Below are 16,395 nucleotides of genomic sequence, written 5' to 3' on the forward strand. Positions count from 1 at the left end.
TGTACAAAACATGGGAGTGCACTACTGGATTCTCACTGTCTCTCCTATTTACGAGTGACCGTGTATTTACAGAGTAGTGACTGTGTGCGGCATAACAAAGAAGGTCTTCAGAGCTGCTGTGGTAATTTACCTGCTGATCCAACACAAGAGAAGGAGGTGGAAGTAAGAGGCTGGTATCCAGTTTATTCCAGCTGTTAGAGCTACCTTCTTTCTGAATTATTGCTGTCACGTGAGGCTTTGATTAATCTTATTTAGGGAAAACTAGACTCACATCTTCCACAGATTTGCCTAATTTTCCTGAATGCTCCTGTGCAGACTTGCCTTTAGTCACAGTTTCTTCCCAGATTTGCTCTCGGACTGAACGGTCATGTTTCCTTTTCCATTTTGAGCTGTAGCCCAATGTACTACCATCGGGTTACACAGGAGCTTGTTAAGCTGATGTGTCAGCTAAGCTGTGGTAACTGTTCAAATGAAGGCTCCTTGCACCAAAAGTGAACTAATCCAATCACACTTAGTTTGTTATGTTTGCATAAACATCAGTTCTGAGCTCTAAATTTTGATCCAGACACACGTACTTCTCCTCAGAGCTCTCCATTGCACAACTTGCTTGAGGAAAAGAGAAACAGAAAGTTTTCAGAGAATAATTTATCAATCTTGAATGAGAATATGAAAACAAGCCCAATGTTTTCTTCTTCCCCTGCAATACGAGAGCAAAGGCACAGGCTAAGGAAAATTAACGCAGAAAAAGCCCCCACGCCATTTCACTGTGTATTCATCACTGCAGATGCAACCTGGGATCAAGAAGTGTGGTAATATTACAAGATCAACAGAAATATTTCTACTTCTACTAAAGACAATCCCTTTTCCTGATTCAGGGCATAATGACTCAGTGTTCTGAGGAGACAAACCCTTTCCTCATAGTAGAAGTGCTAGGTAAGTCGTGGCGGAAAAGCAGAGCTTTAACTTTCCGCCAATGCTTTATGTTCTGGCCAACGTAAAACTGAACAGATCAGCTGGCTGATGGAATTATGGCTATCACACTGCTAAGCATCTGATTCTGCTGCTTTTAGGCACCTCATCCTACAATACTGCCTGTAATAAAAGGAAGTGTGATGAAGTGTGATTAAGATCGTGAAAAAATGAAAGATGTAGAAAAAATAATTCCACAATTAATAGTGACAAGGCAAAGGTTGCTTTTATGGCTGGGGAGGCAGAACGAAGAGGACAATTCAGAGTAGAAACATGTACCTTCGCTGTTGACAATTATTGAAGCAGTTCCAGTAGCAGCATCTGTAGTCTGACCTACAAATGCTAAGAAAGGGAAAAGTTACAGCATGCATGAGTTCAATACATTACTTTCAACCAATAGCATGTGATGCAGTTTAATTGAATTAAATCTAAAATGAACCCATAACCTCCAGCAATTTAAAAATGCTAATTACTCTTTCATGTGCAACAATGCCAGAGAAGCTAACAACAACAAAAAGTGTTAATTTACACCCACAAAACAGAAATGCGAGTCCAACATTCTTTAATTTGGCTACATCTCTGCTTTAGAGAAAGCATGTTATTTATACAGCCTTCTCAGGCACTCTACTCCTACATGGAAGTGTTTCTTTTATTCAATGAAACAATAGAGTCAAGGCTGCAGAAATAAAAGTATTAAACAACACAGTGTTTAATTCTGTGTAGATTTGCATTTCAGCAGTAATATTAACATGTGCTATGAAGGCAGTGGTGAGGTTACATGATTTCTCTTTGGATTATTATTCAGATAAATTATCTAGAAGTGAGGCTGGCAGCACTGTCTATTAAGAAGATTGTTCCATATTTACTACTACAAGAACCTGTTTTCAGCTGTCAGCAAATTTATCAAATATTAACCAGTGGTCTGAAACTTTCTATGACATGTGCGGTTTTTTTGAGGTAGAACTGTAGTAGAAAACTGTCAAAAAAGTGGAGGTTTTTTCCCCTAAGAATTGCATTTGAGAAAAGTCTACTATTTTATTTGAGAAAAACTCTAGTGAACCTTTGTTTAAGAAGCTCTGGTGTTCTAACATTTTCGGATACAGACTTGATGCTGGGCAAAAGTTAGCTTCTTTCTCAAGACGTGCCTTTTGTGGCCAACTTGAAAATCGGCTCAAATCCAAACAAGGCTGAAAAAAACACGTAACATCGTGCTCATTCAGTTTTGCTAAAGTATTGCAGGCACTTGCCCTGGAGATGCCCTTATCTAGCTCAGAGTTACAAGGCTCAGAGCAGAACTTTCCTTCCAATTATAGCTTCTTTTCACCGTGCACTGGAATTGAAAGCAGAGAAGTTGTGTCTTCTGTACTCCCAATGCTCTTCCTGCAGGAAATAAGCAGGATGAGCAGCAAGCTTCCCTGTTCCATTGTGGGAGAGGGAGTAACGCATCAGCAAAGGTCTAAATGGTCTGAGCAGCACTGGTAGCTGATAGGTTGTGGAAGACAGGAAGACTGGGAAAAGTGGAAATTACAAAACAGACTGGAATTGGAAAGACAAGGAGTAAGGTGATATGTCAGGAAATAGAAAGGCAATGTAAACAAAGAAGACATCCGACAAGGATGCAGGACATGAAAGTTGGCAGAACTGACATTACAGCAAGGATTTTCATCCAGTACCCAGTATGTTTCTGCATAACAACCAGGCTAGACAAGGATTAAACTGAGATGAAAAGCCAGGGCCTGAAAGAAGATGGTCCTAGGCAAAAAGGTCAGTGAATCACCCTTGCCTCCAAATCTTGGAAAGCAAGCTGGGATGCCAGACCCACCTCATCAGCACTACATGTAGGGGGGGGTGACAGTCTAACACCATTCTGAGATATTTTTAACCAAATCAGCAGAAATTGGTACCTTGAACCTAAACATTCCAACTGTTCAACCGATCTATCTAGCCATCAACGAACTGCAGTATAATGGAATTTCTGAAATTTTTTCCCTATACTTTTCTTTTGCTGCTATAAAGACTATTTAAAAGACTTATGTTAGGATTGCAAGACCAATCATTTAAATCAGAGAACATGAGATTTAAGGTTCCTTGTGGAATATACGTTTTTATAAAGTGCTATGCATTATAATAGCTTTATTTGCATGTTCAAAGACTTTATTCACGAGGTAGGCATGCTTTGGAGAGCTTCAGAATTGTACACTAACAGACACTGTTTTTATGGTATCCTTGCCCGGTTTCTTGCACAAGTTGGAAGACATGCAATGCATAAACCTGTATATACACCTGCAAAATATTTAGATGTTACACTGATAAGCATAATAAAAAAGCCCACAAAATATTGATAGTTCTGTCTTGAAGCAGGATTTGAATAATGCAGTAAATGAAGCTTGTGGCTGCACATTAAACAGAATAGATAAGACTATTGAATTGCCACTTAGTGATTGCATCTGTCCATCCTTGTCCACCCTCAAGGAGACAAGAGTCATGTCGACAAAAATGTGTCATGTAGTTAAGCAGCACAAGAATAATACATTTACACAAGAGAGAGAGGTACAAAGGTGCAAATATCCTACAATAGTGTGAATGCTTAACTTTCCCTTTTCCTGAAAGCCTTTTAACATCAACTTTTGTGTGTGTGTGTGTTAACAAACATCAGCTGCAGACTCTAAAATGACTGCACATGTCATTTCACAAAATAGAAGTGATACGTACTGAGTTGATAAATGCATTTCCACTCTATCCCTCGCCTCCCAACATGAAATTGAGAACAAATAATCAGACTGGATTTTTCAATTTCTCACCAGGCACTACCAACACCACTGCCAACCTAAACAACTGCGTAACAACAAGTTATCTTCAGGTGACTTGCACTGATGTAATCATCTGAGATTTAGAGGTAATAACATTACATTTCATTTTTAGCGTTACAGCTGATTTCAGGTGCCCCAGTATTCTCACCTATGGTCATTCATTCCTGCCACCTGTGTCAAAACAATTATTCACGGTTCTAAATAAGGCACACCCAATAAGGCAACAAAATAAGAAACCCTCTACTAGCAATTTTTAAAGCTTAAAAATAATACAAAAGGTTTCTTTAAAGTAAAATTTTACCTGTAGAAATACCATTCTTCTTCAAATTTTCCATATAATCATTGCCAAAGGAATCCTTCCCAACCTATACAAAAGACAAAAGGACAGATTGGTTTTCTCTACAGAAAAGTGAGAGGATAGATACATCGTCTTTAGACAACAGAATGCTCTAACGTAAATTGAATACAACACTTTCTGGTTTGCAGCACTTCACCTTATTCATTAACAAATAAACAACAGGAATAGTGTTCTGCAGTCTTTTCCTCCTCTATTACCAAACTCCCCCCCACACCCATGCCATTATATTCAAGTTTCATTCTCTTGCAACCACAGTGTTCCCTTCACATTGAAGCTTTCTAGGGACTGTAAAATCTGGAAGTGCACCAAATTATTCAACTTCAAACTGAAAGCATTTATAGCAACTCAGGTGTCCTTCTTAACTGCAGTTCGTATTTTGAATTTTCTACCTCAAGTTTCCACAGCATCAAACTGTGGTTACGGGATAGAAAGTGACGATAAACAGGACATTGCTGATTTCCATAATTCTCAGTACTAAATGTACTGTTTACAAATTCAACACTTTTTGTTTGCTTTATTCAGCAATGGCAAAGCAAGCTGAGAGTCAAGATATGCTCTATTGTTTTTATAACAGCAAGTTAAAGAGCTTGTAATTTCAGCTCCACTAATCCTTTTAGCGGAACAGAATTCTGCTTGCTGTTTATTCAGACTAAAAAACATTTCTTTTTGTTACACTATACAAGCTGAACAATGGAGATGAGGTATACGGAGAAAAAAAGGGTATAACTTGCTTAACATCAAAATAACATTTAAAATATATTTATAAAGCAAATATAGCTTTTAATTCATCACTTTTAGCCTATGTCTTCAACATGCATAGCGTGTGCTCCCACTTCCAAGAGCAAACTGTGAATCTGAGCGGCGTCAAAGACTGACCAATGCTGCAGGAAGTATTTCTGCAAGAGAAAAAACCCATCTTTCAGATTAGAAGCCAAATCAAGATCCTAGTCATGGTCCAGACAAAGAAGGAATTACATGAGGAGCCCTAACTAATGATCCATCTTCTCACAAACCAGCACTAAAGAGCTAACAGTGTATTTGAGTTACTGGAAGCACAAGGCAGCTGCCTCTATTGCCTACTGTTAGAAATGTGTCTGTTTACAAGCTCAGTCCTTTAGAAAGCTCAGAGAAGGCTCAAGTACTAGCTAGTGACCACAACAATCAAACGCTGCAATTCAGAATTCCAAAATTTAAAGTGTCACAGATGGATGATCCTTCCCCCCACATATTCTACTGCACAACCTTGTTCAGAAACACCCTTGAATTTCCTACAACCTCTATTAGGGATTTTTCTAAAGCGTTATTAGGAATGGTCCCAGCCTTTTACCAAAGGAGGACAGCAATCTAGGCCAAAACAGTCTAACCAGATGGAACATTCCTCTAGCACATGGGGAAAAAAAAAAAAAACCCAAACAACAACATTTACTTTGGTCACTGTGTTATTCATTGTTTGCATATTGGAATATTTCTGTATCTCTGACTACTCCCAGTTTGCCAGACAGGGCGGGTTGTCAGAAGCTGCAACTTCTGACTGCTCTAGGCCGGAGGTCTGCAGCTACCTGCAAACCTGAGTCGTGCTCACCTCTGCAGCCTAACAGCTGTACTACCGCAATGTGTTCCACCTGATGGTATCACCTTCTCCCTCCCTCGCTGCTACAAAGCTTCTACATGAAATCTCAGGATGTGCCCAGCTATTTCAGCAACCGAGTATTTCATAACCATTTTCCAAAAGCTCATCTGAAACTTCCTTCCTTCAGCTCTGGGTCCTACATAACTGACAGACAGGCATCCCTTATTGTTCAACTGTCATAACAACTGAGATCAGCCGTGGTACTTTTGCTCAGAGCGAGACATCTCAGTGCTGGAGGGAAGCCCTTGGAGCGGTCTCCATGGAGGCCCTTTTCCTCTAGAAACTTTTTTCCATGTTAGTTCATCAGCATCCAACCCAGTTAATCCTAGTGCATTTGAAGGGCTTATCTTTCCATTCAGGCTCTGCCCCCAAGGAAGACGGGGTATTGGGCATCGGATTAGTTTTAGATTAAAGGCATATTTACTGACCATGTCAAATTATATAACATTGTTTTAAATATTTACTGCTTTTGCACAGACTCTGCTAGATGGACTATTGGGTAAACAGAAAAATAAATGTCTTAGTTTGCTGACCACAGAATGTTTTATGTGCTGAAACAGCATTTCTTCTTTCTTGAGTCCTTAACAACAATAATCGTTTGTACGAGCGTTATGGTCACATAGTTTGCATATTAGAACGAGTGGAATTACATCAGTATTTTTCAGTCTGGGTTTTCCCTGCTTAGTATCATGTTTTCCATGTGGAGCTAGGGGAGTTGCTCAAATTCTAGCAGCTTAGAGAATCAAACTCATCTGTACCTGAAAATTAATTACAACAAAAACATGTACCTCTTGACAATTATTGTTTAACCTATTCTATACAGTCCTCTTTTTTTATGAGAGTGTTTACTCTTTTTCTTCATTAAGCTACTAAAGACAAATATAAGACAGTAATACAAAAAGAAAAAAAAACCTGAAGACATCCATCATATTCTGGGCTGCACCTGAGATAAAGCTATGTTCTTACAACAAAGTGAGGATTCAGGCTTACAGCACTTTACCTTAAATTTGGCTTACAGATCATCTAAAGAGAAGAGACTACATAGCATGGTAATACAGAACTTCCTATTTCTAAGTAGGAAACAAATGCAGCTGGGGCTTAAGTAGAATTTAGTATATATGCCATATCAGGCTAGTAACATCAATGTCCAGAGAGGATCATTTCAAATTGTTCGTCAGAAGTAAAATAGGACTTTTTTCAGCACATACAATGTCTTTCAGACCAACACACCTCGACCATCTTAATCTAGGGTGTTCAATTTATTTTGGTAATGGCCACTACAGAAAAGAAAAAAAAAAAGTTTGGGGAGTTTGGAATCTCTCAAGACCACTGTGCATTTTTCAGTACTGCAACAGGATTCTGTATGAACACGAGCAATTAATTTATTTGCTTAGATCCTTTCGCTCCCCGCCAGCAATCCTTTACGTTTCTCTGAACAACTGTCTGTCTGATCTTTTTGAAGTGGCAACTATTCCATCAATAGATTATTTTCCTGTACTGAGCAAAGGGGAGTTTAAACTGATACTGTGATACATCTTGATGACCCAGAGCAACAGCAGCCACTTGCAGAAAGCAGCACACTGTTTGCACTTCTACGACTCAAACTCAGTACGTTAAAATCCACAGCATTCTGTGCCATCTCTAGTCATAACTGCAAGACATTGTAAAACTCCCTCTCTCAAACCCTCACCCGAGTCCCTGGCTCTCTTTTGTGTTTTAAAGCTCTGAGGTATGAAGAACGCCTTGTCACTTGATCTGAGATGTCTACCTCTACTCTTGTGGAGGACGTCCTCTGTCTAAATTACAGTCCTCGTAAGAGGATGCCACACTCCAGCAGAATGTCCCTCTAGTATTAATACTGATCCCACTCCTTAAACTTCAGATCGTAGAAGCAACTGTTGCACCTGTACTGGATAAAAAATGTTGGGAACTATGACCAAAAACATGTGCTGAGCACAGAATGTGTGTGTGAGGGGCAATCCGGCTTTAAGAACCACAGAATACTTAAGATGATTTGTTAAAGTAAAAATAATTTAATTGTAATGCTTCATTATTGCCTGACTCTTCTTAGTTTATTTAGCAAGAAACTTTACACTGCATCCCATTGACCTATGCAGATATAAGACTGTACTGCTATGAGATGAGACTATTTTGTGAGGCTATAAAGTGTGGTTTTAATTTAAAAAGTAAATACTAACTTTAAAAATTAAAAAAAAATACAAAATGTTAATACCTATAGATATTAGAGTCATTCTCTGTTTTTTTTTTTTCTCCAATAAATACACATCAGAAAGAAAGCAAGCAGACTAGGTTTTACTGAAATAACATAAATTTGATTTTGGAAAGTAATTAGAAATCACAGTAACTGCTAAATTTTATCAGGAATGCAAATGTTTCCAGAAACATGTATGCACTGAGCAAAGGCTAGACTATTAAAAAATAAAACAAAATTCACACTTTCAGCGGAAAAAAACCCCTCTAACATTTAGCAGGAAATGTTAGCAGGGAATTCATTGCCAGTTCATCTTGTACTTGAATCTGATCATCCTTGAATGCAAAGATGATCAAATAAACACAATATTACAGAAGCACAAACATTGCCAATATGAAAAAAAAAAAAACCCAACCCCACACTGTAGAACAACTAGACCCACAGAAATGTTTGCAGGTGTAATTTAGATTTATAGCTACCATCCTTCAGCCTAAATATAGGACTGGAAAACCAGTAAGATGGGCTTCCTTGAGATGTTTCCAGTACTTCTCAAAAAATCTTTGACAGACAATGATCCAACAAATTTAGCATCCTCCCCAGCTATGGCAAAAACAAAGTATGTCCAATCCAGTTGAAGTTTCATCTACAGTTAGCACAGGATAGACAATAACGCCACAGAGAGAGAAAATTTGGTCTTAACCTTAGTAATGATCACTCAAAAGCTACAATGTTTAATGACAAAAATCAAAGAGAAGCATTGTAAGAATATAGCATCTGCCAAGCTGAATCAGCCCGATCGTCTGCAAGACGCTTTAGAACTGCTGTGCATCAGGTGTTTCAGAAAAGGGGGAAAAAAACCCCATAGCATGCAAAGGTTCCTGAATGGGGACAGGAATATCTCACCCTAATCTCAAGTAATGAGATAATGATTAAACCCTTGAAGCACAAAGCTTTATATTCCTTCTCAAAATCGTTACTGGCTTGTCAGTGTCTGATTTTTCATCACCTACAAAGAAAAGCTCAGATGGACTATGGTGCCTAGCACTTGGATGTCATCAATGAAGCCCTGATCGCTGTAACAGTGGGGAACATAAAGAGGAGGGGCTAATCAAGATTACTCGAAATTTGAACATCTCAGATTCTCTCCAATTCTCTTTTCCGTGGTACATCAATCTAAGTTTTGCAATCCTTCTTTGTATGCGATTTCTGCCAGATCCCTAACCAGTCTTTGGTTCTGTCAGTGTTCTTAACACAGCCTCCTCCACGCTTAAATTTATAGCTGAAATAACAAAAAGGGAATCAGAGAGGGATTAAAACAAAACAAAGCCACACAACTTTTCTGTAAGTCACCTAAAGGTTTACTGGAATTTGTATGAACATTTAGTTCAGCTGTAATCCAAGAGCAAGTCAGTGCTTACCTTGCAGATCAACGAGGTTTTGGCCCCAAGCCGAGCAGACTGGACACACTGGTTGGCTCCTTTCCCACCAAAACCAATGAAAAACTTATGTCCAAGGACAGTTTCTCCAGCTCTTGGCAATCGCGTAGTAAGGCTATTCCAATTTAGAGCAATATTTACATACATTAGTGACCGAAAATAACAAGCATCTTCAAAATAACAGTCACATTCTTATAATCCTAAATGGTCCAACAGCCAGCCAGTAAAACTGAAAAAAGACGTGAAAGACCTTTTAGGGTCTCTACTCCACATCCCACCAGTTTAAGTTTATTCCTTGTATGCCACCCAGTCAAGCTTCTCGTTTATTACTCAAGAGAGGGATTGCATTTCTTTTGTTCGTGTTTCATGTTTCTACAGGAAAAGAAGCACTTGATTCCTGACTGGGATTCCCCAGTGCTAACTCAATACAGATAAATAATAAATCTATAGGTCTCACTGCTCATGTTGTTTTACTGTAACATTCAGCTCAAGTTTACATATTGTTCATTCAATTTCATTACATCTAATTATACCTTCTTGAACCACCCTAAGTCATTTTTCACTTTGTTGGTGTTCACACCCCTCAAAATTGTAGATTGTAATCAAAGCCTCCCTCCCCTCCGCTGTCATTCAGGCGCACTGTACATATTTAACTTCTTTCTTTTTTTAAGTTTTTCTCTTACAAATCAGGCTTTACAACTTCTCAGCATTTTGTTGTTTCTTGAATGCAGTCCAATTACATTTACATCCTTCTGGGGATGCGGGCCCAGAACCAGACACACTAATACAAGCGGAGACCCATCAGGAATGTATTCTGGTTTAATTTCCATTTTGGAAAAAACAAACCAAAACTGTAGTTTTGTTAACCTTACCAGATGCTTTGCTATCTCCAGCAAAAGTGTAAAGGAAGAAAAGACACCACCAAGACTATGTAGAAGAATTTCTCCAAATGCAAAAGGCCAGCTTACTTTTGCCACTTCTAGTAAATATGTAACTCAAAGCTGTGTTTACAACACTAAGATTATCAAAATTTCTGCCTCCTCAAGCCATATATTACAGACACAAGGCTTAAAAATGTAATTCCTTCTATCTCTTAAGCTACAAAAATTCACGTGTGTGGAGGGAAGAACTCCTACACGGTACTAGCAACCTGTTCAGTCAATAACAGTTAACTCAGGTTTCCAAAAGTCTTGCAGAAAAGAAAGGGAGAGTGGGGAAGGAGAGTCTGAAAGAATGCAGAGGAGTCTGCCCTAATGAGGAAGAGATTAACTTCAGCTCTGTTTATCGACTTATAACATTATTTTGCCAATAAATCTTACAACAGCTTCAGAATTGCCAGCCTTCCAGTTCACAAAAAGGTGACACGCTTCTGCACTAGCAAATCACTACCGAGCGCTTTTTGAAAAGGATATGCAGAATACGTGTATATTGCTTTCTGAGTTTATGCTGCAACTTCTGGGGTATATCAGTGGCTGCAAAATATTACTGAATTAATGACAGAGCTCAGTCTCATTTACTGAAAATTCTCAGGAAAAAAACAAATATTTTTTTCCTACTAATTTCCAATTCCAGGATCCGTCAGCCCAAAGGTTTAGGATCATTAGGAAATAAGGAAAACCTAAAATTAAACTAGTGAAGCCAAACAAGTCCTGAACTCCCAGAAATTAAGATTTTTGCTTTGAAGGAGTTGTTACAGGTCTGTGCTTCATCAGTAATTACAGTTTCTGGAGAGACGCGGTAGGGATGCAGACTCTATGTAGCGATGCTCGCTAACAAAAGCACTCCAGATTTTTGTGTGAGGGTATGGTGCCTAGCCAGCGGGTTTATTTTGTGTGGGTGACCACAGAGAAACCCTAGAAGGCTCACACTTACAGCTAATGGCACCCATTTCGCTTCCAGAGAGAGGCAGAGCTGGGAACATTCTGTTGGGAAATGTTTAAACCATTTCAAATAAAAATACAGCAGCTTTTTAGAAGTATACTTATAGGTACCTCATATATATATATATATATAAAAATATATATATATATGGAAAGGGTTGCTAAGTTAAAACTGTTTGCCTAGAGCAGCATCTGGCAGGTTGTTTACAACAACTGTAAGGTTTCAGGGAACAAGGTGTAATGCGTGTAGATAAATAACGCTTACTAATGGTAACATCTATAATTCATCATCATTTTCACCACTGGAAGCCTAAGTAGTGATGGCTGTGGACCAGAGAACAAAGGCCACACAACTCAGCTGGGGAAGCTCCTATTCAGCCAGTGCCAGGGTACTGCACTCACACTTCTAAAATGATGGGCCATTCAGTACAGAACAGCTGTTTCACCCAGCCTTGGTAAGAACTAGTAATAGAAGCTCTTGTATAATTCCTCTCACCCACAGATCTCACTACACTTTAAAAAGCAAAACAACATCATTATTCCTGTTTTGTGGGTGTGCAACTTCGGCAAGTCACTTTGCCTTTTTGTGCCTTGGGTCAGCCAAGGAGCCAGTGGCAAAACCAAAAATAGAGATCAGTTCAATCCACTAGTTCACACTGTCTTCTCATTTAAATTTTGCAGTAAGAAAATGGTATCAAGTCTCAATGCATTTTCCTTCCTCTGGGTGTTTTTCAGAGATCATAGCTTATTCTAAGTAGAATTTGTTTCTACAAAAAGTTAATGTATTTTTAGCCAACGATTAACAATTGTGACAGCCCAGACGACCTGCTCTGGGTTCATATGCATTTTCAAGAAGTCCATTCAACCATACATATTCTTGTTTTAACAGTGACCAGACCATGACTTTATTCTTCTCTCAGTTATGTTGGCATCAACATGCAACTCCAATGGAAGCATCATAATTGCACTGGTGAAAAAACAGGCTTGGTGAGATGAGAATCTGGGACTCAATGTTTCAAGCTGCATGGCATAACAACTGCCTGTGGGAATCAAACACCTTGCTGAAGACGGAGAGATGACCTTTTTTATTGTTTTGATGGAAAGGTACAAGGCAAAGGGCAAAGGATCAAGTTAGAACAGTGATTTATAATTAGCCAACTTTAAAAACAGGCTAACAGACTAGGCAAGAACATGCAGCAAGCTCCTGTAGCTCACTGTGAACAAAAACCCCACCTTATCATGTTTCAGGCATCACCGCCAATCCTTTCAGACCAATTCCCTACTCCAGAAGCCTATTTTAATTTTCCATATTACACAAATTCAGAGTACTCATCTATATATAAACCCTGAGGTTTCACTTTCACTGAAACAGGTATTCAAGATTTTTTTTTTTTTTTGCTAATGTAATGATAGTCTCTTGTCATTTAATTCTGCAACTATAATAACTTTTGGTTCACATCAGACAATTTTAATGAGCATTTCAGGCTTCTGTTATAAGCAGGCAATGATGAGTCATCTGTATGATTAAGGAACCCTATAAATTCTTGGCTTATTGATGGTGCCACAAAGAATACTCAAAATAGCCTAAAAGTGATGAAACAGCTAACGTTACTCCAAAACTAGGCTAAATAACTTAATTAGAAAAACTGTCACACGGTCTTTCAAAATTGTTACATAAAATGTTTTGTAAAGCCATTTACAACTTAGACGTAATTTGAAAACACTGACCTGAAAAAACGCATCTAAGCTGCTATCCAACAGACTGCTCTTCGCTTATGTGACAAATTCTGCTCAGCTCTGAGAGGATAAATGGTACAAAGGATATTGAGCTCTCATGTCTTATGAACAACCAGAAACTAAACTTGAAAACCTCGAACAGTTATTAGATGGGAAATAAAATTACTATATATTATGTTTTCCAAATTCTGCGCTGTGCAACTGAATCATATTTAGAGGAAAGTTCAGACCGAAGCATCCTGAAATACTCTGGACATTACAAATAAAGGAACATAAATCACTCAGAATTTCAACTGAGTTTTCACAAAACAATATTTAAATGTAAAGCACACAGCAACGCTGCCCACATTTGTTCATGGGAAAAGAAGAGTCTCGTATCCACTTAGGTTTCAGGGTTTTGGGATGAATAACAGTACGCACAGAAGAACTTCACCATTGCAGTAACTTCAACCTTCTTTTCCAGTAAGTGTTTGCTACGAGTTCCCTGAAAGGCTAGAGCTGATTAGCATTTGCATTTTTAGACAGACATCACTTTGGAAGGACAGCATTGGAAACAGAACAGAAGCCTTTACTACTGTGTTGAAGCACTGAATCAGAGGTGAAAGCGCAACTTACTGAGTCATTAATGTCCCTTTCCCTGGTATTCTGGGTTTTCTTGAAAAGTTCCCACCTAAGCAGTGACTAGATCATACCCAGAGATTGAAATGTCTGAAGAAGGGAGGAGGTGAAAGGGAGAGATGTGCATTAGCAGTATTTGCATAAATTAATCCCGAAATTAATCATGGTTTGCTTCCGATTCTTGACACCTAATCACTGTCTGTTCATTGTTTTCAACACATGAAAGCACTATAAAGATGTTACCTTGCGCTGATGTAAACCCACGCCCTCCCCTCAGCAGCATTCTCCCACTCTTTCACATTGCATTTGTTGCTCGTGGAGCTTCCTAATTCAAAATATTTTTGTTCCCAATGTAATTTTAATTTGGATCAGCAAATTGGTCCAACAGCAGCCAAGGTGGGCCAGAACTTGCAGGACTGTGGAGAAGGCGAGTGAGGGGAGGAGCAGGAGCGCCTTTGCTGGCAGCAGTACAGCCAGGCTGCCCTATGGCTGCTTTGTACGTCGAAAAGACTGAATGCTATGCCACTAAGGTTTAATTAAGTAGTCCAGTATACTCGGCTCATAAACATATTGAAGAAAAGCATAAGGTATCAGTATGTTTCTGAGAAATTACATGGCTACAAGAACTTGCTTCAAAAAAGGTGTTAAAAAAATGTGTTGATGTAGCGCCTCGGGACATGGTTTAGTGGGCATGGTGGTGTTAGGTTGACGGTTGGACTTGATGATCTTAGAGGTCTCTTCCAACCTAATGATTCTATGAGTCTATGTGCATGAGAAAGGAAAATAGAAAAGTACATAAATATTTTTCTGTAAAAAAAGAAAACAATATCCTCATCGGGCAACTCAGAGGGGAAGAGAACTTGTATGTCAGATTAGATATCATATTTTCTAAGGTGACTGTCATTTACATAGTATCAAAAGCAACATTCAGACTTCTCTTTTTATTCCTGAAGGTGAAAATAATCAGGTGTATCAAAATAGTGGCAGAAATACTGCATTTTAAAGTGTCTTAATAAAAAGGAATATAACGTAAAGGTCTAGAATATTTAGCTTTGATTCTGTTCTCTTTGAATCACTGAACAAAACTGGCTCTTTCTCCCCTCCTGGGAATTCCCTAGAATGGGGAAAATCCCTGTGAGACTAGAGTAGGTGTAACTAGCCACTGTCTAGTACATACAATTTACTGGGCTTTCATGATTCTTGGAACTGAACAAATGCAAAGGAGAGAACAGTTCTCACCTCTAACTAGGAATATTAGTACAACATAGTGATGAAAGAGTCTCTGACCTCTTTTGGATATGACTTAACATTTTGATTTAGCCTTGGTCTGTTTCGTCTAGCTTAATTTTTAAAGATTTGAACATGTGCTATGGGAAAGTATCTATAACACAGACACAAAAAGACCACAATTCTTTTCAAGATCTAATGTTCTTGACTTGTTTATGCTCTTTTAATAATAAACTAAAACATCTTATTGGAAGGCAGTAAACTTCCAAGATTTATAAAGCGGCTACCTCAGGAATTTATTTTACTACAGCTTGGTTTAAGTATGGGGCTATCTGGTTCTAGGTTCTTAGCCTCACTTCAGATCTTTAACGATCGAAAAAATTGTTAAGAGACAATTAGAAGTCATAGATAATCTCTATTTTTTCTTCCCTCTATGTCCCTGAACAGGGCGAGTTTTTCTTTAAAAAAGACTAACTTTTCAGGCAATTTAAATTACTGGTTATTGCTTGGATGATTGAAGGTCTGGGTTCGCTCTAGAGCACAGTAAAAAACACTACCCAAACTGGTACCAGGCAAAATAATCGATGCTTAAAGAGCAGCCCCTTCGCAGGCCAGTGCTGAAGAACAGTGGCAGAGAGAGATGCAAAAGCTTTACCTCATCACTCAGAGGTTTTTTTAAACCTGTTTGATTTTACGTGATTTCAGTTTGTCACCACATCACAAACGAGTGAGTAATGAATTGGTGCAAAGCAGCATGAATCTTTTCAATCAGTTTTGCCATCAGAGAAAATATATATTTTATCAAACACACACACACACACACATATATATTTAAACCACAAACTGTTTTGTAGATCTCATTACTGAATGGATAAACAGTTGAACTGAAACAACTGGTGAAAACCTCTAGTAGAGGAGAAAATTAAATGAATGGCTGAGACTATAGGTAGGAGGACCACAAGACTGAAACCCTCTTATATGTGCAAACACAATCTCAGTTTAAAAAGACCGAAATCAAGACCGAAATCCATAACTTGTGGAATGAGAATGGATGTCCACAGCTCTTCGAGAACTTCAGTGAACATTTCTGCTGACCATCTGCACAGAAGCAAATTTTACTCTCCTAGATACTAAAAGATTAAACAAACAAGACGGCAGCAGATGAACGTCCTAAAGCATTTACAGTAGCACACTGTACTACACTTCAGTGAAATGATGATATCACCAAGAGACCAAAATTCCTAAATTATGTTAGGAGTATGAAACCTTCAACGCAAAGAAATGATTTACTGCACCAACTGCCAACACTAAAAAGTTTTCTTATGATCCACAAACCTGTAACTTTTCCTCACATCACTAGCAGTTAAATTTTGGGAAAGGGTGGGCACAACACTGGTGAATTCATAATCTATGGAATCTTTAATTCTGAACTTGAAGCTCTAAGGAGATTTAAAAAACCCAACAAATATGAATCTGTCTTCAGATATTTAAGTCTCAGCAAACATTCCATCATTCTTA

At 38.5% G+C, this 16,395-nt stretch overlaps 1 protein-coding gene across 1 annotated transcript in view; it reads right to left on the minus strand.

Moving 5' to 3' along the window:
• Positions 1–16,395, minus strand: part of RBKS (ribokinase) — a 69,800-nt gene that overhangs the window by 40,299 nt on the left and 13,106 nt on the right. Inside the window, exons 2-4 of the mRNA XM_086482237.1 lie at positions 9,398–9,530; positions 4,081–4,144; positions 1,249–1,311 (exon numbers count right to left, since the gene is read on the minus strand). Of these exons, the coding sequence (XP_086338363.1) occupies positions 1,249–1,311; positions 4,081–4,144; positions 9,398–9,530 (260 nt within the window). The remainder of the gene's footprint in view (positions 1–1,248; positions 1,312–4,080; positions 4,145–9,397; positions 9,531–16,395) is intronic.

Source organism: Leptosomus discolor, chromosome 2, assembly GCF_034619465.1.
Source record: "Leptosomus discolor isolate bLepDis1 chromosome 2, bLepDis1.hap2, whole genome shotgun sequence".
Lineage (NCBI taxonomy): Eukaryota > Metazoa > Chordata > Aves > Leptosomiformes > Leptosomidae > Leptosomus > Leptosomus discolor.